Here is a 20,681-nt window from a genome sequence, read left to right on the forward strand (position 1 = left end):
GTCATGTTGTGAAGGGCGGCTCAGAAGGACTGAATCTAAGTGGACGACCCAGAACAATATCAAAACGGTGCCGCGAAGCCTCAAACCTGGTCCAGTAATGATATTGTCTGTTACCCGGCCACCAGGTAGCACTCCGAGTGAGCGCAGGCGTCTCTATACAGGAAGGGGTTCTCGGGAGACTTAAACTAGGGCCGCCGGCAAAACAACACTATACAACCATCCCGTTAGTGATCCCTCGGGCCTCTATGTCTACACTCGAGTGGGTAAATTACTGCAAGCACCTAACACCCAAGAAAACAGAAATTAGTAGAAAATATGTATTACTAGATTCAATGGAAAAGCTTCGACTACATTCACAGTGGAGGAGCAGAATAAAAGGTTGCAAAGAGTACTTAAAAGGGCCGTCACACCGCTGCACTGGCAAGGTATCCGGGGTCTTCAAACTGTAAGCACAACGTCAGCAACTCACAGCGCATTGGTCACGCGTGACTTAGACCTGGCGGCTCTCGGCCACCGTACAAGTCTAAAGAAAACTGTGGTAGATTTCATCGCTGCAGATTCAAACGAATTAGTTAAACCTCCTTGGCAGTGTAGTAAGTGCTTCTTCGTTTCGTTGTCTCTTCGTTTCGTTGTCTCTTCGTTTCGTTGTCGCTAATCAAAGTTTATATTGATCTATTCTACCACTCCTACTTGCGCATCACATTGCGCTGTGTTGACGTGAAGCAAGAACCGCCCAATGCAGCTTGTGGTTGCATTGAATGAGCGACGGACTCCAGGCATCATCGCGGTGTCTCCATAGCCAAGTCCATACAATTCATGCCTCTTTCCGCTCCTCTTGCAATGGTTATGATGTACGTGCCTTCATGTATCAAGTTCCGCTGCAATCGTGATCGCATGGTGGATATTTGATGTTTTCCTTTGCGACGAGCCTGACGTATGCCAGACGATTCCGAGTCAGATAAAGCAACACCCAGCAATATGAGCGCTTATATGTGAGCTCGAGGATGTGCTTGAAGGCAGGACCACATAGGCGCAGCTTCAGGCAGTGGCCAATTGACGTTCGTCGGAAACAAGCGGAACGTGCGAAGCCACACTCGCGAGTATGCGTGAGCGCCTTTGACACGTACTTAGGATTACAGTGTTTTGCATACAAGTCCGGAAACTGCGTTTCGCGCGTTTCTGTTTGTCCCAGCCAAATAATACCTTGTACGGTAACACCTGACCGAGGGCGCGACGGTCCTCGAGTCAGCCTATATCACTCCTGGGACACAAATGCCCGTCTCAAGGCTGAATAGCGCTCCGATCTGTATCTCTTCAGGATATCGAGCACGCAGAGGTCAAAATCCCCCAAGAACGACCCTCATACATGGATGTCGAAGCGTCCCGCCAACCAGTCAACGGCCCGCGCTACGGTGATCGACTACCCCATATAGGTTTGTTTGGCTGGCACAAACAACATTTCGCGAATCGCGGTTTCCGGACTTTTATGCAAAGCACTGTATCATTGGAGCGAAGGATTATTATCGGATTATATCCAATTATATGCAGTGACGGAAATCTCCGACATATTTGCCTGTGGAATTCTCCAAGAGCCCGCTCCTTCTAGGTTGCCCCTTCTTAATCAACAGTCTACTACGCGATGACCTTCTGGTCATGTATAACATGCTACACGACCGACCGAGTCACTGAGCGACACTGACAATCAGAAGCAAGTTGTCGGCTGAAATAATCAACCTCATCGTTTCGGCTGCAGCGTCAACTAAGGCAGCGGCTAGCCAATGCTGATATTATGGTCAGGTCCACGAGCAGATGGCAAAGCAAGTGCCATCTGCATGGTTAGCGACTCCGGGATGGGACTCCATGGGGTGAGGCTAATGAACAGGCGAGGTGGACAACAGGGATAACTACTACTCTGTGACAACGTGGACCTCCGCTGAATAAATGTAGCACAACCAACCAGGGTACCTGTGTAGGCGCGGTGTAAATATCAACGTAATGAGTAAGAAATCGCCAAGTGGACGCACGCAGCTTTCGGATACAGAGCGACCCGGTCTCCTTTCTTTGCCAGACGTACGAGAGGATGTCGATGATCGAAAGTCGTCCGATGAATTCTGGGTGTTGAGTCAGCGAAGCGGCAGCGGACCACTTCGCAACGGGTTGGTGCAACCATATGCCCTCTCCAAGGTCCGGGGGACAGCTTCTCCAGATCAACTTCCATTGTCTTCTGGCCTGATTCGAATGGCACATCGCGATGCAGCGCAACCTCGACCCAAGCCCATGCACCATCACGTGGATTCGCAGCTGTCAAGGTTATGTCAGGCATCTACTGGTAGGTGAATCAGACTCACTGGTGTTTTCGGCTCCTTGATCGTGACATCGCACTTCGAAGCTCAATCGTCTCAGTGGGCTCTCGTTTGCACCATCAATAGGCGGCGTCAGTAGGTAAATGGGATCTTGACCGACTCCGACCACGCCATACGCCTGCTTAGCAATCGGGACAAGCCTCCATCGTTCCGCAAGCCCGCTCGGAACCTCTTCTACCTCCGATAAGGCTTGACCAGAGAACATATCCCCTTCCCGCAATGTAGGATGTGCACCCGAGATCATCTCTAGCAGTTTGGTGGTGCTGGGTCGGGCCACAGGATTCGGATTCAGGCAGGGCTCGATGAGCTTCTGGAGGAGTGCCTGGCCATCAAATGGGGACTTCGCGTGTTTCTCTTGTAAAACACCCAGCATCGAAGACAACAAAAGTCCGTAGCTGTATATGTCTCCAGCTGGAGTCCCAAGCACAGATACATCTCCTAATTCAGGTGCTCGCCAGAAAAGGAGTGACCGCTGCAATGAAGTCTCTGAATCTGTATCGCTTGCCACAAGCTCGGAGAGACGGATGCCGGTACATATTAATTTCACAGCGCCTTGCAGCTCCACGCAAACGGTTGCCTGGGGAAATATGTTCAATACGTTACTACGAATATACATAGGGTCTTACGGGACGAAGCCCTCCGTGTGCAACTGGGGGATCCCGATTGTGAAGATAATCCAAACCACGCGTGATTTTCGACACCTACGATCGCGAAACATGAGCAATACGTGACATGGCACGTCGCGCTGTACCAACCAATCTAATATAATCAGGTGCTCCACAGCTCCGTAAGAAGTCCAATATGTTGACCGGCATATAGGGAAGCAGGATGAAGGGAGGGGTGTCGGTCAAGGAAGCACCCAGTAAACCTCCAGAATGACATCGTTAGGGCAATGTGCTTATGCTATACTGTGAGACCGAATCACCTTGAATACGGGTCGAGCGCAAGGTTTTCCAGGACTGGAGGGTGTCCTGAATCCGAAACGGTCCGTCAAGGAAGAATGGCGGACATTACCTTCACGGCTTCCAGCACGGCCTTAGAACCGAAAAGCATCAGTGGTATTCTCTCACAGCTGAGGTATGGATAACCCACGTCTGAGCTTTTAAGCTCTAATATTCCCGTGTTACTTCCTAACCACCTTCCCACCCGAATAGTCGACGTCACATCATTACCAAGCAAGAAACCCCTCTCAACCTCGAAACTGGTCACTGTCCAGCTCCTGATTTTTATCTTCTCTCCGTGCATCTGGGCGCGGAGTCGCTTGACACCTGCTTTCAGGAAGTCCAACTCCTCTGGCCGAAGCTGAATGGCGCCGGTTTCCTGTCGCTCGAGTACAGCTTGCATAGCGGTTACCATATGCCTTGGGTCAGCCTGCATGGCTGCCAACAGTTCATCCAAGAAGCTCGTTGATGCAATAGCGGAACGCAGCATGTTCAGCTTTTCAGACGTATCCTGTGCGATTGCAAGTTGCTGTGCGGCTGCGGCATTCTGCTGGCTCTGCTGTGAATTGATCAAAGACCATAAATCGTCCAATTTCTTGTTAGCCGTGAGCAACGCAGCGTTTTGAAACCCGAGGCAAGCCGTCCAGATATGCCTCTCGTGCTCCTCAATCTTGAGCTTCAGATCGGTTGAGTTCAGGACGGCGCGGAGAAACGGTTTCCGATGTTCTGACAAGATGAAACGGAGGACATTCTCCAAGGTTCTTTGACGGCGCAGTAAGGCTCAGGAAAATCAAGACGATTGGGCAATGAGGAGATACCTTACGAGGGGCTCGACCGCCTGCTGCAGGGCGTCATCCGCGTAATTTTGCGGTACCTTCAGGGAGCTCAACGTTTCACACACGCGCTGGAACAGGAGGCGGACTTGGTGCCTGTTTTGGTTCGTCTAGGACAGTGTCCTATATTCTTTAGCAATGCGAAGTGCCGTCCCTCGCCAATTCGTACCTGCTGGACAGCGTTCCATATCTCGGTCACCAAGCCAATTACGGCGGACGATACCGGATCTGGTATTGCCTGAAGCGTCTACAGGCGAGTGACTCCGTGCAGGATTTGCCAAGCCTAAGCAGGTATGTCATGCGAACATACCTTGATAGTCAGGTTGAATACAGTCGCCAAGGTCGATGACATCCTGAACACTCCAGCGTAGGTAGAAGCCTGACGTTATTGAAGGAGCAAGGAGAAAGATGAGGCTGGCGGTCCTACTAGTTACGACGGAATTTAGGTTAGCACTGGAGTAGCTCAATGACCGATGTCTCCACCGAATGAGCGCTAACATAGATCTCGTGCACAGTGTTGAATAAACCCCGAGAATTGCCAGAGCGCTTGTGGCGCGCAGGTCGGACGACGTATGATCAGACACAATAACGATACTCCGAGTTACTCTCACCTGCGTGTCACCACATTCCCTCCCATTTCTAAAGAAAGACCTTCAAGAAGCGAAGGGAAATCTAAATCTGCAGGGACTTTTCTCACGTCAGCGCAGTTGGATAGCCATCATCAACAAATCATCTCTATTTCTTTGGCGATTAGGTCACGATGTCGCGTTATCCTGATGAAGTATAGGCACCGTGCAAACGAGAAGCTGGATTCAAACAAATTCGATGTCCCAAGATCCGAAATACCCTTCAGGGCAGCTGAAGTGGATTTTAATCAGCATTCGGGCATGCAGAAACAACACCACGAAGGACGACCATTACTTACATGATCTTATTCATGCAGCATTATCCAGGACGACTTGCATAGGCTGTTTAGCACATTTAAGGCAGACAACACTTGTGGGCGAGAGTAAACTGTGCGGAAACGTGAACTGATTACCTGCCGGATGCTTCCTCGGACGTTCTTGTCTGTGTAGGCTCGAAGCCCACGTATGCATCATGACTTGAGCAAACGCGGATTGTCTATGATAGACGTGGCTCGTAGCAGCATCGGTGAGCGTGACTGAGTTTATATAACTTGGTTTAGTAAAGAATGACTGGTGATTACAGCAGACTACTCCTGCGTATAAAGGGAGTCTCAAGTCCCCTTCACACTGAAGCATATCACTGAGATGCAATCTGACCAGAGAGACGGTGATCCCTGCTACTAGCACCTACAGTGATGCCAAAGGAACCTTGTGGAACCTCCCACTTCTGTGTCTCCGCGTTCCAGAAGGACAGATCGTAACGAGACAAAGAGAGTGTAACTTGTGTGGATTCGCCCGGTGAAAGGAAGATCGAGTCAAAACCTTTCAGAAGATACGGCGGCTCGTTCGAAGAGGAGGGCATGGAAATGTATAATTGCGGAATCTGTGACAACTCAGATACCATGCACAGTAGCAGTAGTGGAACTGACCTCGTGCCCCGCGACAGTGCCATTGTTTGTAAGGGTGAAGGTCACGGATGCAGCCGTCTCGTGAAGTCTGTACTCTCCAGGTGAGATATGGAATAGCAAACCAATAAACCGACACGTACGCTGCATCGAGCGAGGCACCCACGACGGTCGCATCATAGTTTGACCCAGATGTTAGCGAGCCGTTGACACTCAGGCCTGAGTAATCAAACGTTGTGTACGATAGTCCGAATCCGAATTCATACCGAGGGGCGATGTTGGCCTATGATGGTACGTTAGCTGAAGATAGAGGGCCCTCTTGAATTGCGGCACTCACAGCGTCGAAATGACGATAGTCGATGAACAAGCCTTCATTGTATGAAATCTGGATGGTCGACAAGGAAATATCGAAGTCTACTTGGGCAGGGTAGTCGCTCTGGTTCTTGGCAATGGTGTAGGGTAGCCGTCCACTAAGGTGGAGCTGTTTAGTTATTGCACCCAGAGGCACTTACTAGACTTGCCTCGGGTTGTAATCACCCCATAGTACGTCCACAAGCGCATTTCCTACTCTCATGAACAAATAATGTTGTCCACTGTCTGCTCATTGTACGTACCTGCTTCTTGGCCAGGCAGACCGCTCCAAACCTAGGATCGAGTAACTCAGTAGGCCAGTGTCATTCGCACGCATCAGATCACAACTCACGAGACCCGTCACTGACAGTCCATCGGCAAGTTAGAGGACTACCCCTCACGACCATAGGCGATGTCTCTTACCGTTAGGGTGATCAATCCACGCTTCGACGAGAATTGGCCCGACGGTGTTGACAACGACGATCGTGTTATTGTTCACGCTAGCGACCGCGTTGACCAAATCATCCTGGCCTCCCCATCAGACTCAACTTCCGCCAACTCCTAGGAAAGGACTCACCCCGTTATGCCAGGCGTTCAAGTTATTGCGATCACCATCAGTGCCTTCGACAATGTACCCCAGTTCGCCGCTATCAGCCGTGATGAAGACAAGCGCAACAGACGCGCCGGCGGCGGCTTTGGCAGCGGCCTTCAGGTCGCTGTCGCTCAGCGAGGAGACGACGGTCGTGTTGGTCTCCTTCGACCGGTTAGTGATTGCATCCACGGGCTGACGGACACACATTCGGAAAAAGTCTGTTGGAGCTTATCTCAGACTCACGGCGATCAAATATGGGTAGTTGGCGGTCCTTGTTGCAAGGGCTGTAAATCATTATTCTTTTTCAGGCCCAGGCGTACGCTTACCCGCTACCCCAGCCCATGCCCAGGACACCCTTGTCGCACGACCGGTCGGCGCAGCTAAAAGGTGACACCTGCCTGAGCATGACTATACGACTATAAATCGAAGAGACACTTACGCATTTGGTCCAGAAGGGTTCGACCCCGCTCCATCCCCTTCATCGCAGTAAGCAACCCCACCGCCTTCACTCAGATACAGCTACAACACGTACCTATAATCGCGATTGACCTCGGCGACTTGAGCGGCAGCATGCCCTTGTCGTTCTTCAGCAGAACGGTGGCGGCGGCGTCGATGGTCCTTATCAAGCTACTCCAACAAACACGAGTTCATGACGAGAGCGTATCTCCCACATTACACGAAGACCGACCTGGCGTGGTCCCCTTGGACGTCAGGCCCGCTGGAGCCAATATTCGTTTCGGGGAAGCCCTGGTCCTGGCCAAGGAGATACCTGCACACATGTTAATGCCGCATTCTGTCACGTAATATTGGATGTGCGGACCACCCGGCCAAGACACGCGTCGCCATTTCCTGCATCTCGTTATCAGTAATAGCAGCAAATATGGCACGAGAGTTGACCGACATCGACGACCGACTCGTTGACGCTCCCTAAGTCCACGGCGAGCACCAGAGAGTCTCCGAACCAGCTACGTATCCAGGATCAGATATCCCGCGTAGCAACATTACGGAGGGTCGTCACCTGATTCCACCGCCAGGGATGACGTCGCCGGGCATGGTAACCTACCACCTGCATGAGCACCCACATCGAGACAAACCCCGCTGCGCCACTCACGTCGAGCCCGTGGTTTGCAGCGTCCGCGGTAGAGTGCGTCGCGTACCAGTCTGCATAGTCCGCCCGTAAGTCATAGTCCACCGCACGAGATGGATCAGCGTTGCTGACCTGACATAACATCTGGACCGGGCGCCATGTATCAGAATCAGAGACTCAACGGGAGCAGTGGGGGAGGGAGGGATACGCACATCCGCGGAAGCCGAGCTCGCCCTTGAGGTATCCGTGCAGCGTCGCGTTGTTCTCGCATGCGTACGTGTCGTTCACTGTAGTGTAGTCTTTCAGCCTCCCGTGCTTTCAGGCTCGCGCAACGACGCTACTGGCCTTGATCTTCGGGTACAGCAAAGAGTGTTAGCGACCGTACACTGTGAGTGTTAGGGGAGACTTACTGTAGCTGCACATCACCGCTGCCACGTTCGCCTGGATGCTGCGGAGGAACTACAGGTCGGTGCAGGTTGAGCGAGGCTGTCTCGATGAAAGGTGGGTTGGACGCACGGGGTGGAGGTACAGTTCGTGTTGCTTGCACACTCGTTAGCCAGCCTTGTCTTCTCGAATTCAGGGACGATTTAGCACTCACCGTCCTGCATAACACGACATCCTCGTCAGCAATACAGCCGGACCATCGTAGGATTGAAAATTACCTGTCATCCACGTTCGACGAACTGAAAGCACGCGAGCGTTCCTGCTCACTAGTGAGACATACATCAGTCTCACTTTGATGAATGGTACACAAAACCGTACTTGTTGAGAAAATGCTTCGCAACGGCCTGCACGCCCTGCGACTGGATACCCAGGACGCTCTGGTACGCGCCCTCCCCGGTAAGGTAGGGGTCCGCGCCAAAGCTACGCCACTATCAGCGCATGCTCTCGATTCACAACGTGATACTGGCATACGTACCCTTCCCATGCACGGCCGGATGCAGGGAGGCGCATCAAGTTCCTGTTGTGCGTCAGGAATGTCTGCTCAATACAGCGCGTATACCCAGCGCCGGGGTCGACGAGGAAGGGAAACCTACATGTACGGGCCGAGCTGGACGTTTATGCCTTTCCCGCGGAACTCTGCCCCCATCGCCGCCCCGCGCTGGTACATCAATGTGCGGTTGAATCTAGCATACATATTTTACGCCGAATCAGCATTCTTTCTGAGTAAGAGTAAGGATTGGGGACTGGGGACTGGACTGACGTGGCGGCCGCATTGATACCGCTAAAAGAGGAGACCCATGGTCAGGATACAGCAAAATAAACGGGGTACATGCGTCACGTACGCAGGAAACGCCGAGTTTCCCTGGGTGTTCCGCACGCCGAGAGCGCTATCTGCGTCTACTCAGTCCAAGTCTCCACACCCTACAGCGTGGCGCGCACCTTGCAGACATATCCCAGGGAAATTGATTGAGTCGATAGACCCGATGTTGCCCGTGCAAGTACCTATTTCCAGTCAATCTAAGCTGAGCCGACTTATACGTACGGCGCGCTGACGCACTTGTAAAGTAGCCCTTGCCTATGTGACAGAATGAGATAGACTAGTACTCAGTAGGACGCAGACTGACCGGTAGTGAGCACGACTTTCTCCTTCAGAGTGAGATTGGCGACGGCTGCTTCAGCCTGGGCAAGTCTACTCAGGCTGAGGGTCAGGCATGAGTGTAATCATATAGGCGCACCTTCGTATATGCCGCGTCCCACTCCTGCGAAGCCGCTGTCCCAGCCCATAAGTGATATCCCTCGCCTTCCATTTCATATTCACTCTATAAACTCCACATCAATATACTGAAGCTCAGAACGACCAGGACCACTCACCACGCTGAGCCGTTACAAATGGTAAAAGAGCGACGAGAATTAACGAGAAAGCAGAAGTCCTCATCTTTCAGAAGGCGGAAGGGTATGGAGAAGAACGAAAGGAGCGAAAGGAGGACAACGACAGCGGCTGACGACCACCGCTATAAGTATATTGCTTCGCAGAACACACAGACGCCCGTGATAGTAATACGCCCCCTTCTGGTCAGTCGGATACCGTCGAGAGCGCAAAGATGCGTCAACCAACAATCATGTGCGCAATTTACCCAGCAACGAAGCGCTTCCACCACGCAAACCGGGCATTCTCTCGTTTCCGACTTACGGCTCCTGACGACAAGTCTCCCGCAACGACACGTACAGCGTCTGGTCGCGAAAAGCTTTCGAGACGTGGGACGGACGCGGATTGATATGCATAATTCAGTGGGCCCCGAGTCAAGGATTCGAAGAGTTGTTACCATCGCTGGGATGGAAACGCGTGACGTCACGCGTTTATGAGGGGTACGCGCAGACCCCGCGCTCAGAATTTAGGATTCCTGTCCGACGGGACGCATCAGCGGGGCCCGTACAACGTAACCGCGAAGGCCGTCGCGTAGTAAAATGCGGGGAAAGGGAGGGAGGCGCAGCGGCAGGTGTAATGTGCAAAGGCGCTGAGACTTCGCCAGGGCATTCGGTGGTAATCCAAGAGGGGGTATCTCAAATATAGCGCGGCGCGGACCCGCAGAGAAGTCTGAGGGGGATTGAGCGTGGAAGCGTCTGGATTTGTAAAGTCACAACCGCCCCAGAGGCACTTCAGATTGGTTATAATGCTGTTACCAGCTACCAGCTTCGCGGTGTGGAAGTCTATGAGAGGAGTACCCCGCCGATGCAGAGCACGCTGGAGCTCAGGGGCCTCTCATCTTCTGTAAACGGACCTGATAATACGCCTGAGACTCGGTCGCACCAATCAATGCAACTCCAGAGACGAGGTATACCAGTAAGTCGACTGTGCCTTACGTGGAGACCTGAGTATCACACTGGAACTCGGTCATATCAACCCAAAAGACAGGTTTACCCCCCTATGCCTTGCACGAGAACCTATATAGCACCGCGGCTTGCTTTCACAGAAATCAGCCCGCACCAAACCCATAAGACGAAGATATACCAAATAATCCATATTAAGGGATATGTATAAACCGGCGGCACGCCTATCCCATCTAAACATATCTACGATACTTTCTGGCACCGAAACAAATGCAGGTGCATGCACACATGTGTCATGACTTGTGCCCCCCGTAGCGCGCCTTCCGCCCGATATCGAAGGGGATATATTTGTACTTGATCATATGTCTGGAGCAAAGAGGCAGGTAGGGTCAGCGTTCCGGGAGAAAAGGGCATGCTAGGCAAGCGGAAAAGATAGGAACTCACTGAATCTGTCTGCGCATAGTGAGGAAGAAGAGCACACAGAAGTACATAACCAAAATCGGCCAGTAGACGGGCACGTCGAACACCTCCGACACCGTGCAAAACAGCGCGATCAGCGTCGCCCTCGTCGCGCTTAACCTACATGATTAACGCCCCACCCACACCTAATCAACACAACCGCAACTTCAGTGAAGGCTGAACTCCAGACTGACCAGAACTGCCACTCGGGCAGCCGCCTGACGAACGGGCGGAACTCGTCGTCGCGCGCGCTGGGCAGCGCGCTCCGCCCGTCCTCGCCGCCCTCCTCAATCTCGTCCGCCATGAGGTCGTCCTGCAGGGACGGGTCGAATTTCGGCTGAAGGAAGGCGAGGAGGAGGTTGAGGAGGTAGATGGCGTGAGCGTCTTCGGGACATTACTAAGTCAGGGACTATGTTTCCGGACCAGGGATAGGGAGAGGGGCTCACAGCATACTAGATCGAATGGGAGCTCTCAGAATTCAATATGGCTGATTGCAAGCGCAACGGACGCACCGATATACCACTAAACCAGGGTAACCCCGCCGGACATAGATTAGACAGCCATCCCTTGCGAAACAAACAAGCACACTCACCCCCTGCGACAACACTATCCTCAGCGCAAACAGCGCCAGCAACCCCGCCGTCCCCAGCCACCTATACATCACAAACGGCGTGATCCTATCCAGCAGCTGCTGGTACTGCCGCTGCAGCCGCGCGACGTGCTGCATGACGGGTTCCAGGGGCCCACTTGAGGGCTGCTCGCTCTCCATCATCTTGTCTTGTCTGTCGTGTCACCTCGTAGTTTAATATCGTAAGGGAAGGGGCAGAAGGGAGACGGGCAGGCCGGCGGGGAGAGCTGGACGCTGGCGTGGGCGTTGGGAATAAAACGCTGCGGGACACGCCGACAGCGCCAATTTTGGAACTACTGTGGCGAGTCCCCCTCCTCAGCTGTAGTTGTTCTTCACTTTCGTTGCTATTTTACTTTGCAAGACTTTGATAATGCTGGAGGTGTTGCATGAAAGCGATGGTCGAAGACTCGGACGAAGGGGATCTGCTGAGAGCGGTCGTGTAAGTGACCCTGGCAATTTACTGGACATGCGCCGGAATTCCGACGGGAAATTTCGAAAGTTCTGAGTCAAAGGCTGTATATTTCTCGACCGCTGTGGTTCCCCCTTCTGAGGTTGCAACGAGTCTCGGCTGCTTACACTAATGTCTGCATACGGCGCCATCCAAACCCGCAGCCGACCCGACACTGTCCTGCCTTCCACAGCATGGACGGTCCAATCCAAGGACGGAGCCACAACAGGCTACGTGACCATTCACCACCTCAACCTCGCCCATGCACAGGCCTTCGAGGACCTGCTCGACTACCTATGGCACGTCTTCGCGGAGGAGGTGGACGGCGGGCTCACGTACCCGCAGGAGGTCGCGCCCGGGGAGGTATACACGCGCGAGGCGTTCGAGGCGTATTTCTTCGCTGCCGATGTCTTCGTCGCGATCGTAGGAGACGGTGATACCAGTCAGATTGATACGGTAGAGGACGGCCGTGAGGTTGCGCTTGGGCTCGGTGAAGCGAAGGGCGCGCGAGAGTGGCGGGACTGTGTGGCAGGATTTTACTACGTGAGTGTGCTTGGATTGGATAATGAGATTAATCGGTGTCTGAAGGTGACGCTGCGGTCGGGATACGCTCACAGGTGAAGCCCAATTATCCCGGACGATCATCTCATGTGAGTTGATGGCCATCCCTCGGACATGACCAAGTCAGAACACCGTTATCCCTGGGTACAAACACTCTGTATATAAGAATACCTGTCAGTCCCAGGTTTCGGCCGATGTTCCAGTCATGACAGCGATGATGGTCGCACATCGACCTAGACGGCTTTCTCCCTCATATGCCCGGCGAACAAACTGACCGCGCTGAGTAACAGATCTGCAACGCCGGCTTCGTGATACCCCCCACCCACCGCGGGCGGCGGTACGGCCCCGTGCTCGGCCGCTCCTACCTGCACTACGCGCCGCAGCTGGGATACCAAGCGAGCGTGTTTAACCTTGTCTACGTGACCAACGTCGCGTCTGTCCGGTGAGCCCATCTAGCTTTAGATATGAATTCGTGTTTCATGTGCATATGCACAGGATATGGGAAGCGCTCGGGTTCAGCAAGGCGGGGCGGATACCCAAGGCGGGGAGGCTGAAGAGCAAGGATGGCGAGGGGGAGGAATACGTCGACGCATGGGTATTTTACAAGAGCTTCTCGAATTGATCGAACGTTTCAAGCTGCATTTGGAAGCGAACGCAGGAAACCCTTGCCGCGCCGCTCGTCCACCCGTCGGACGTGCTCCATCGGCTGCATCGGCGGTGCTGCTAGATCATCTCCTCGTGAGGCGCTCTCAGTGTATGCCTCCCAAACAGAGGCGGACAATAAGCTGCGGATCCCTGGCTGGATACTCCCCATTCAAGGCTTCCTAGGTTAGCTCGGAGACGCATCGCGCAAGGAAGACCGCATAGCCTTACGAGCGGTGCTTGACCTTCTGATGGTTATGTGGATGATCACCCATCCAACCACCCACCCATCCCAGTCGGCCGAGTAGAATCCAAATCCGGGCAAATAATAGGTCGCACCGCAGCCTGACTCGATCCTTTTCACAGCACGTCTGGGAATCACTTACGAGTCACCGTCGGAGACGCTAACGGCGTGATGGCACCAGAACGCTCGTATGTTCTTCACATCTCGCTCCTCGAAAGAGGGTGATCACATAGTGCAGGATGAGCGAGTCATCCGGCTCCGGGGAGCACGCGCGGAGGTAAATATGACTCCGGCCGCACCTTTGGCGGTTACGAACGGCGAGCGTGCGGACGTGTTTGTGAAGAAGTGCGGGCTGCATTGCGGGCTCTTCATGCTCCTGGAGACAGTGTGGAGAAATCATCTTCGCCATTAAATCTCAAGGAGCGTGAAGGCCCGAGATAGCGAGGTATAGAATGAATCGTTTTCGGCGTCTGTATATCCCCATTATGCCGTGACAGGCTCGAAGATATCTGTTCAGTGACGATGAGTGACCTTAAAAATATGTACGGACGTGTAGACATGACCCTGAGCCGCCGAATCCGAAGACAAGTCAGACTTCTAGTGTCTCTTCTACCTTCCATCTGTTTGAAGATGTGAATCCTCCTATCTATACACTTAGATAACACCCGCGAAACCGCGATTAGTATTGAGGTCTGTGTCTCCAGAAGTCCAACGCAGAGACCGTTACGAGGCCGATCAGATCAACTTGGAAGATTGAGTATCTAGGATCAACTCAGCAAAGACCGCGACATGTCCAGGAAAGCAAAGCTTAGCAATCCACAGCGCACAACAAAGTGGCACAGGTACTGGTATATACCTGCAGCGCTGTCCACAGGCCGATGACCAGTGCGGGGCAGCAGCTTGCATCGTGTCCATACGTCGATTCAGTTTCCTAGGTCGGGGGAGTCGATCCGTTTCTGCGAGCTTGCGACAGACGGTGGACGTCCGAGGCAACCCTGGAGGAAGGGCTGCTTCAGAAATCAATGAACGATACAGGACCTGCCAGAGCGAGCAAGCAAGCAAGCCGTTTGCCTCAGCGTCGCACTTTCCCATCATGGTTGCAAGGAAGTCGTGTAACGTATCGCAGACAGCCTAGATAGGAGAGCCGGTACGCCCATCCAACGGCAACGTAAACCGCGAGGCCTCGCTGTACGATATCCAAAATCCATTGGAACCGCACGGCTATATCGCCATCGATACAGCAGGTCCACCGGGAGGATACGGGACAGAGGTTGTGATAGTATTGAGCCTGTCAAACATACGCCTCTTCAACATTGCATACCTGCGGTGTGTTTACATAAAGATGCAGGGTTTGCTTACAGAGCAGGTATGGTAAACCGGATTAAGGCCCGGGGCAATCCCTTCACGACGGGAAAACGTGCCGCTGTACCTCTCAGCGGACTTGGATGTGAATATTCGAAGACCGGAATTCGCAGATGAGTGAATGGTAGCCCGAGACAAAAATAAGGTCGTAGGAAGCATATACGTGGGCGCCAGCTCGAAGATCCCCGTGCTGGCATGATTATATAACAACAATGTAGGCTTTCTTTAGAGTTGCAGGCAAAGACAGCACATTCTGCGCGAATGCTGTGATATGCACAAGTGTTCAAGTTTCGTGCTTTCAACAGCGGAACGGTTGACAGTTCCATTCATGAGCAAGAATAGGGAACAGGAGCAGCAATGGAAGTAGTCGCCTTGAAACAGCATTGTCTGTCGGAAAATCTGGAAAAGACTGATAAGCCCTGACAGAACCTGACGGACTGATCAGGCATTATAATGTTATGTTTCAAGGCTGATAAGCCCTTATCAGGTGTTGTCAGGTTTGGATTAGGTAGGGGCTTCTGGTGGTGCTGTAATATCACAGGAATTCTGTAGTAGATCCTGTACGTCGGAAACATCTTGAAATACGGTCGTAGCCATGTTGACTACGGTAGCATTATAATCTAAGTCTAAAGTTATGGCGAAATCTACAAGAGCCGTACGTCAGAGGACGTGAGCGCGAGCGACGGTAATTACGAGTCGCGGCAAGGCAGTATGTATGATATATATATACCAATGTGAGACTTACACAGCTATTGTTGTGTAGTGTAGTAGTTATATCGTGAGTCTTTACATATATCATCATCGTTCAACTCAAGGCCGCTCGTTCGAATCAAAGTCAAAGTACATGTATTAAAGTGACGTCTTAGATAGTGGTGTCGATGACCATCGGGTGGCGTGAGTGGCTCCTCTTTTTCTCATTTCTGGGACCCATGGCCTTATCCGGGCTTATCATGCCTTATAATGGCTTGTAACCCCCGTCAGGCCTGATCAGCCTGACGGAGGCTTATACGCGCTTTTCGATCATTTCTGAACCCGATAACTCTCCTCGAACCTGATTGACTTATCAGTGCATTATCTGGCATTGTATAGCAATATCATGCTTTTCTGATTTTTCCGACATCAGGTCTGCCTTGTTCGATACAAAGTGCTTTATCGAGTGCTTCAAACGAAACAGATGCGGGACGGCCGCCTTCGTCATTTCGGGATGATCACCGCAGCCAAGTAGTATCAAGTTGCAAGTTGTCCAGTGAATTAACCTGTGCGGACCAGTGACTCGAAGCAAGACCCTAGAACGCAAAGCACTGTCGATGTTAGGACCCTCGGAATGGATCACGCTCTTGTCATAACGGCAAGATCCCTTCACCAGTACGTTCGGCCGAACCGAGTAACGCTGCCCCGCAACGTCCATAGTCCATAATTAAAAGAACAGCGCCGAGCGACGTGCGATCGACACGAGGAGGAGATAAGCATGTGAGATTGTTGACCGCCGCCGCCACGAGGCTACCACATGCAGGAACGGGACCGGGCTTGGACGAGTAGGTGTAGACGATACGGGTAAGGCAATGAGCGGGTCGTAAGTAACGGGAATGATAGTCCTCGCGGATCAAGGGACGCGGGGGTGCCCCTCCTCACTGCACGATCACCTTGTGTATTCGAATACGTCGTGTCGTAGAAATGTATCTCTCCGATACTTACTTTCGTGCACCTCGTCGGCAAGTCTGCTCAGCCTGATACTGATAATAAGAGCCTTGTATTGCGGCGCGACGCCAACCTGCAAAACGCGACTGTGTACCTTTCCGGCGTACTTGCACAGCTACAACCAAAGCCGGCTGTCTTATTTCCGAGAGGAGATTTCTAGCAGCCGGACGCCCACCTTCGAGATTCGAGAATACCAGTAAATCCTTGATTAGGTTGGATGTCTTGATGTGCTGTAATCGTAAGCTAGCACGCGCCCGGCACTGGCATCATGGATCTGTCTTGCGAGCTCGATATCCCGGGCCACATGTCTACTTGCCAGGATGACGATCTCGGAGAGTGCGAAGAACGGTAGCTGAACTTTACGTGGTGAGACCAGGGTGAAGAGGTGATTTTGTACGCTTATCGCTATGTAGTCGACGACGCTCGGACCGGATACTCTGTGTTCAATCACATCCGCTGCCCAAAGACTTCGGAGTCTTCAGCGGGGAGCTCGCTGTACGTCGCAGTCTGAGCATGTATGATATTGCAGAGCCTAAGCGCCATAGCTTGGAGTAACCCTCTTTCCCTCCGCTCCCGTCATGCCGTTTGCGTCCTCATATCCGTCAGCACGAGAACAGGCCTCCGACAATAGCACGGAACTTTATGGAGGAAGACTTCAGATACATCCGAGCGTGTATCAGAGGGTTCCGATGGAACGCGTGCAGCTACGATAGGTGCCCTACGTAACAGGCTCCCGCCACATTTTTGCCCATGTCATTGTCAGCTAGCGGGGCTATTCGGAGACCCCGCGACGACGTCGGGAGCAGTCGGGCTGGCGTCGCGACACCCCAGCACGCGTTGATTGATACAAAGTTGCGAGGGCGGGGCGTGGTGCGCCGTAAGAGGGACAAAGGGATGCGCCTACAAAAGCCACGAGGCTATTGTACGGACGGATTGGCTTAGAACGGAAGACAAGCAATGTCGTTCCTATCATATCCGGCGCCGCTAGTGCGCCGTGCTAAGCCCAGGGAGGAAACGATGAAGTGCCGTCCGAGTTATTGTTGACAGATCGCAGGGATGGGCATCCTAGTAGCCAAATACATGGGCGGCCGAAGTTGCACCAAGTCTAAGTCCCAGTGCGTCGAGTTGACGTCGCAAGTCCAAGAACCATCGCACTGCAAAGAATAGCTGTTATCCGCAATTTTTATTGTATGTATTATAGGTTTGTGTGTATCCGGATGTAACAACGACGAGGTCATACTACTACGTGACGGTATCATGGGCCCATGGCATACGCGAGCATAATTAACAATGGTAAAAGTACATGTGCGTGAGGAGCCGAGCATTTGACAGTGAGATGACAGTGAAGGAGAAATGCACGAGAAGATGATATGCGACGATGACACAAGAGAGAGGGAGAATGAAAATAATAAATCAGTCCAGTTGTGGGGAACGATGCGATGCAGAGGCGCCAGGATAATACGGCGCCTGGCTAGTCTATTAGGGAGCCGCCGGGGGAGCCATCGAGACTGCCGGGTGGCCATAGCGTATAGATATCGACAGGCAAACAGTCGAGCCCATGATAGCAGACAATGATAATGCTGGAGAGGAAGCAAAAGAACAGCCTGAAAGTAAGCCCAAAACGTTGACAGCAGACGTGCCCGAGATAGCAGCACCCCCAAGACAGAGCCCCGCGCGCCTACCAGACCGCCGGCGCGGCGAACGCGAATGCCTCGCGCCCGATCTTCGACTTCGGTAGGGCCTTGACGACGTCGGCCGTGCGGATCTTGTCGCTCGCGTCGGAGACAAGCTGCAGCTTGCGGTCGATGATGATATCGCCGCCATCCGGCGGCGTCGGCGGCGAGGAGGACATGGGCGAGGACGAGTCGGAGTACATGGAAGAGGGCGTGTCGGGGGTGAGCGGTGGGGTGGTAGGGTATGGTTTCTCGTAGGGGGTGGGGACGGGGACGGGTGGTGGCGGCAGCGGGTTCGACGACGGCTTGGGGGAAGAGGGTTTCCGACTGGATTCGTGGATGAAGGGGGGAAGCGGCGGTGCGTTGACGTCGGGGACGACGGGCTGCGCTGGCTGCGACGAGAGGGGTGGCGGCACGGTGTAGGTCGGGTAGGGTCCCGCACCAGCGAAGTCCTTCTTCACCTTGGCTTCGAACTCCTTGAGCAGGGAAGGCTCGACGTTCAATTCCCACTCGAGGTAGCTGCACATTTCCCTCTCCATCTGATTGATCTCTCGCAACGCAAACATACCCTGACCCACTATACACCACGACTTGTTCGAATACGTGTCGTCGCAGATAACCTTGGACGCGATCATGAACGCAGAAATGAAGAGTCGGTGGCCCGAGGAGCCGCGAGCGGCAGGAAAGCGGGCTTTTAGGCGTTGGAGAAGGTAGAGCGCGGCGAATGTGACAGAGGAGTGTAGTCGGGTGCGGTGGAGGGCGTAGGCGATAAAATTCGCCAGCGGGGGCGAGGGCGTCGAGGGCGACGTCGTCGTCGACGGTGGCGGGTAGTCGGGGCAGGCAAACAAGTGCGTGACGAACCGCGCACATAACTTGGCGGTCGACTCGTGGCCGTAAAACGGGTCTGCAGGGGTTGGCTAGATGATGGTCAACAACCGGCCTTGTACGAGCGGTTCATTTTGTGCTTACCTTGCTACTGCTCGGATTGGTTTGTGCCGGCGGGTTCGATGGGTGGCTGATGCTCGTCGATGCGTGGATGGCCGGGTTCACCTTGATGGCGGCAGACGTCGAGCGGGAGAGCGTCGGGTGGGACGACCTGAACGGCGACGGATGGGCTGCGATGACGGGACCGTGGACGGCAGCCATGTTCTAGGGAAAATCGGACTTGTCGGAAACGGGTGGGAAGGCGTCAATAGAGGGCTGTGGAACGGAGAGTCAGCGACCGTATATATAGAGTAAGGATGTGTTAGCGAAGCAGAAGGCCCTGAAGCATGGGATAGCGTGAAGATTATTCGATGCCAGCACGGCAAACACGCTGCCAGAACTTCTCGGAACTTATTCCAATATATCTGCCACGCCGCGTCCGGGGAGCCACTTGCCATCAGCACCCACACACAACGAGCCACCGGCCTCCATCAGAAAAATGTTGGTTTAACAGGGGGTGCACTTCCATAAACGGATTTATGCGCAACCGTATCATTGGTTTCCCCGTCCGTGCGCAGGCACCGATCGAAAATAACCGCAAAACTTACCGTGCGACTAAAGCCTCTTTATGGGATTCTGCAGCGTCCAGCAGTCAACGAGGGTCCCTGGCGGATTTGATCAGAGAACACTCGCTTGCGCTTGAACAGATAGGTAATGCCCGGGGAAGTTGCCGGTGTACGTAGAAGACGGCAAGCAGGGAGTGCGACGCGCGCCACAGACGGATGGAAAGAGGAGACGAGGCGACACAGGAGACAGCAGCGACGCGATGTTATACAGTCGACTCTGTCTTAACCCATACCTGTCATAACCCATAACCTGTAATAACCCATAGGTTTTTGGCTTCCACCAACATGGTAGATAGTAAAAACCCATAAGTCTGTCGTATCCCATAACCCATAGCTTTTTGGAGGGTCATAACCCATAAAACAACCTATATTAGGAAGGTACAGGTCTCCTTCCCACGAGAATCTGAACCATCTGGACCCTTTATTTTTGGTTCTCGTGGTATTTCAGAAGATAACCCATACCGGACTTAAGATTCCGTATCTAAACGTTGTCATAGACGACGTCCGGCCTATACCGGATAGGCTGTCTGTCACGCTTACTAGGTAGTCACACAATGTCACACATTCTGGTAACCCATAGTCTGCAGAAACCCATAACTTTTGGGTTCCACGACCCGTTATGGGTTAAGACAGAGTCGACTGTATCCCTACGGATGGCACAGGCGCCGGTAAGTTTTGCATCGGGGTGATGTATCGGCACATACCAATCCGATCCAGGCAGTGTCTGCGAGTATGGCGACTTGTGCCACTGCCACCTTGAAAGCGGGGTATCGTTGTCGGGTCAAGAGACTCCTGCCAGTTTAGCGTGCGGTTTGCTGACTCAGGTTTGTCCACGCCTGCGGCCCGAGCTCCCCAAGATCCAGTGCGGCAGATCCGCCCGTATGGATACCGTATCGGGCGAACCAGAGTGCCCCCGGCGTGCCACCCAGCCCGAACCAGGCGCGCC

General features: G+C 53.2%; 4 protein-coding genes across 4 annotated transcripts; 1 reads left to right on the plus strand and 3 right to left on the minus strand.

Moving 5' to 3' along the window:
- Nucleotides 1-3,353: 3,353 nt before the first annotated feature.
- GLOTRDRAFT_138774 (beta-glucosidase) lies at nt 3,354-9,449 on the minus strand (the record flags this gene model as incomplete). The annotated part of the gene is made up of 37 exons (XM_007868061.1): nt 3,354-3,398; nt 3,456-4,065; nt 4,123-4,260; nt 4,307-4,384; nt 4,448-4,516; nt 5,455-5,646; nt 5,693-5,759; nt 5,812-5,951; nt 6,006-6,138; nt 6,181-6,232; nt 6,283-6,313; nt 6,372-6,382; nt 6,443-6,545; nt 6,597-6,803; nt 6,855-6,882; nt 6,938-6,991; nt 7,051-7,087; nt 7,144-7,238; nt 7,300-7,380; nt 7,432-7,460; nt 7,513-7,576; nt 7,630-7,670; nt 7,723-7,772; nt 7,831-7,842; nt 7,911-7,985; nt 8,040-8,049; nt 8,120-8,300; nt 8,361-8,408; nt 8,461-8,562; nt 8,618-8,659; nt 8,736-8,825; nt 8,903-8,923; nt 8,985-9,033; nt 9,082-9,144; nt 9,200-9,217; nt 9,267-9,321; nt 9,378-9,449. The coding sequence occupies 35 exons, from the start codon at nt 9,447-9,449 to the stop codon at nt 4,198-4,200; spliced, it is 2,463 nt and encodes an 820-aa protein (XP_007866252.1). The 3' UTR covers nt 3,354-3,398; nt 3,456-4,065; nt 4,123-4,197.
- Nucleotides 9,450-10,641: 1,192 nt separating this feature from the next.
- On the minus strand, nt 10,642-11,791 carry GLOTRDRAFT_100004 (retrieval of early ER protein Rer1). Its single transcript, XM_007868062.1, has 6 exons — nt 11,522-11,791; nt 11,442-11,451; nt 11,376-11,381; nt 11,124-11,313; nt 10,915-11,049; nt 10,642-10,836 (listed from the first exon to the last, which is right to left on the minus strand). Exons 1-6 carry the CDS (start codon nt 11,588-11,590, stop codon nt 10,764-10,766), a joined length of 483 nt encoding a protein of 160 aa, XP_007866253.1. The 5' UTR covers nt 11,591-11,791; the 3' UTR covers nt 10,642-10,763.
- A 267-nt stretch (nt 11,792-12,058) lies between these two features.
- Nucleotides 12,059-13,223, plus strand: GLOTRDRAFT_76392 (acyl-CoA N-acyltransferase). Its single transcript, XM_007868063.1, has 4 exons — nt 12,059-12,548; nt 12,623-12,655; nt 12,857-13,008; nt 13,062-13,223. Exons 1-4 carry the CDS (start codon nt 12,138-12,140, stop codon nt 13,186-13,188), a joined length of 723 nt encoding a protein of 240 aa, XP_007866254.1. The 5' UTR covers nt 12,059-12,137; the 3' UTR covers nt 13,189-13,223.
- Nucleotides 13,224-18,190: 4,967 nt separating this feature from the next.
- Nucleotides 18,191-19,087, minus strand: GLOTRDRAFT_41750 (uncharacterized protein; the record flags this gene model as incomplete). Its single annotated transcript, XM_007867898.1, has 2 exons — nt 18,191-18,512; nt 18,585-19,087. Coding segments are annotated over 2 exons (825 nt in total), but the record flags the coding sequence as incomplete, so codon positions are not given.
- Between the last annotated feature and the right edge of the window lie 1,594 nt (nt 19,088-20,681).

Source organism: Gloeophyllum trabeum (assembly GCF_000344685.1).
Source record: "Gloeophyllum trabeum ATCC 11539 unplaced genomic scaffold GLOTRscaffold_00007, whole genome shotgun sequence".
Lineage (NCBI taxonomy): Eukaryota > Fungi > Basidiomycota > Agaricomycetes > Gloeophyllales > Gloeophyllaceae > Gloeophyllum > Gloeophyllum trabeum.

Excerpts from the sequence above, each read along its gene's own strand:
- GLOTRDRAFT_76392 (XM_007868063.1), top strand. The coding sequence starts at position 12,138 with ATGTCTGCATACGGCGCCATCCAAACCCGCAGCCGACCCGACACTGTC. Across the intron at positions 12,549-12,622 it reads GTGTGGCAGGATTTTACTAC|GTGAAGCCCAATTATCCCGG; the intron begins GTGAGTGTGCTT and ends ATACGCTCACAG. Across the intron at positions 12,656-12,856 it reads ATCCCGGACGATCATCTCAT|ATCTGCAACGCCGGCTTCGT; the intron begins GTGAGTTGATGG and ends GCTGAGTAACAG.
- GLOTRDRAFT_100004 (XM_007868062.1), bottom strand. The coding sequence starts at position 11,590 with ATGTATAGGTGGCTGGGGACGGCGGGGTTGCTGGCGCTGTTTGCGCTG. Across the intron at positions 11,050-11,123 it reads CTGCCCGAGTGGCAGTTCTG|GTTAAGCGCGACGAGGGCGA; the intron begins GTCAGTCTGGAG and ends TTAATCATGTAG. Across the intron at positions 10,837-10,914 it reads ACTATGCGCAGACAGATTCA|ACATATGATCAAGTACAAAT; the intron begins GTGAGTTCCTAT and ends TCTTTGCTCCAG.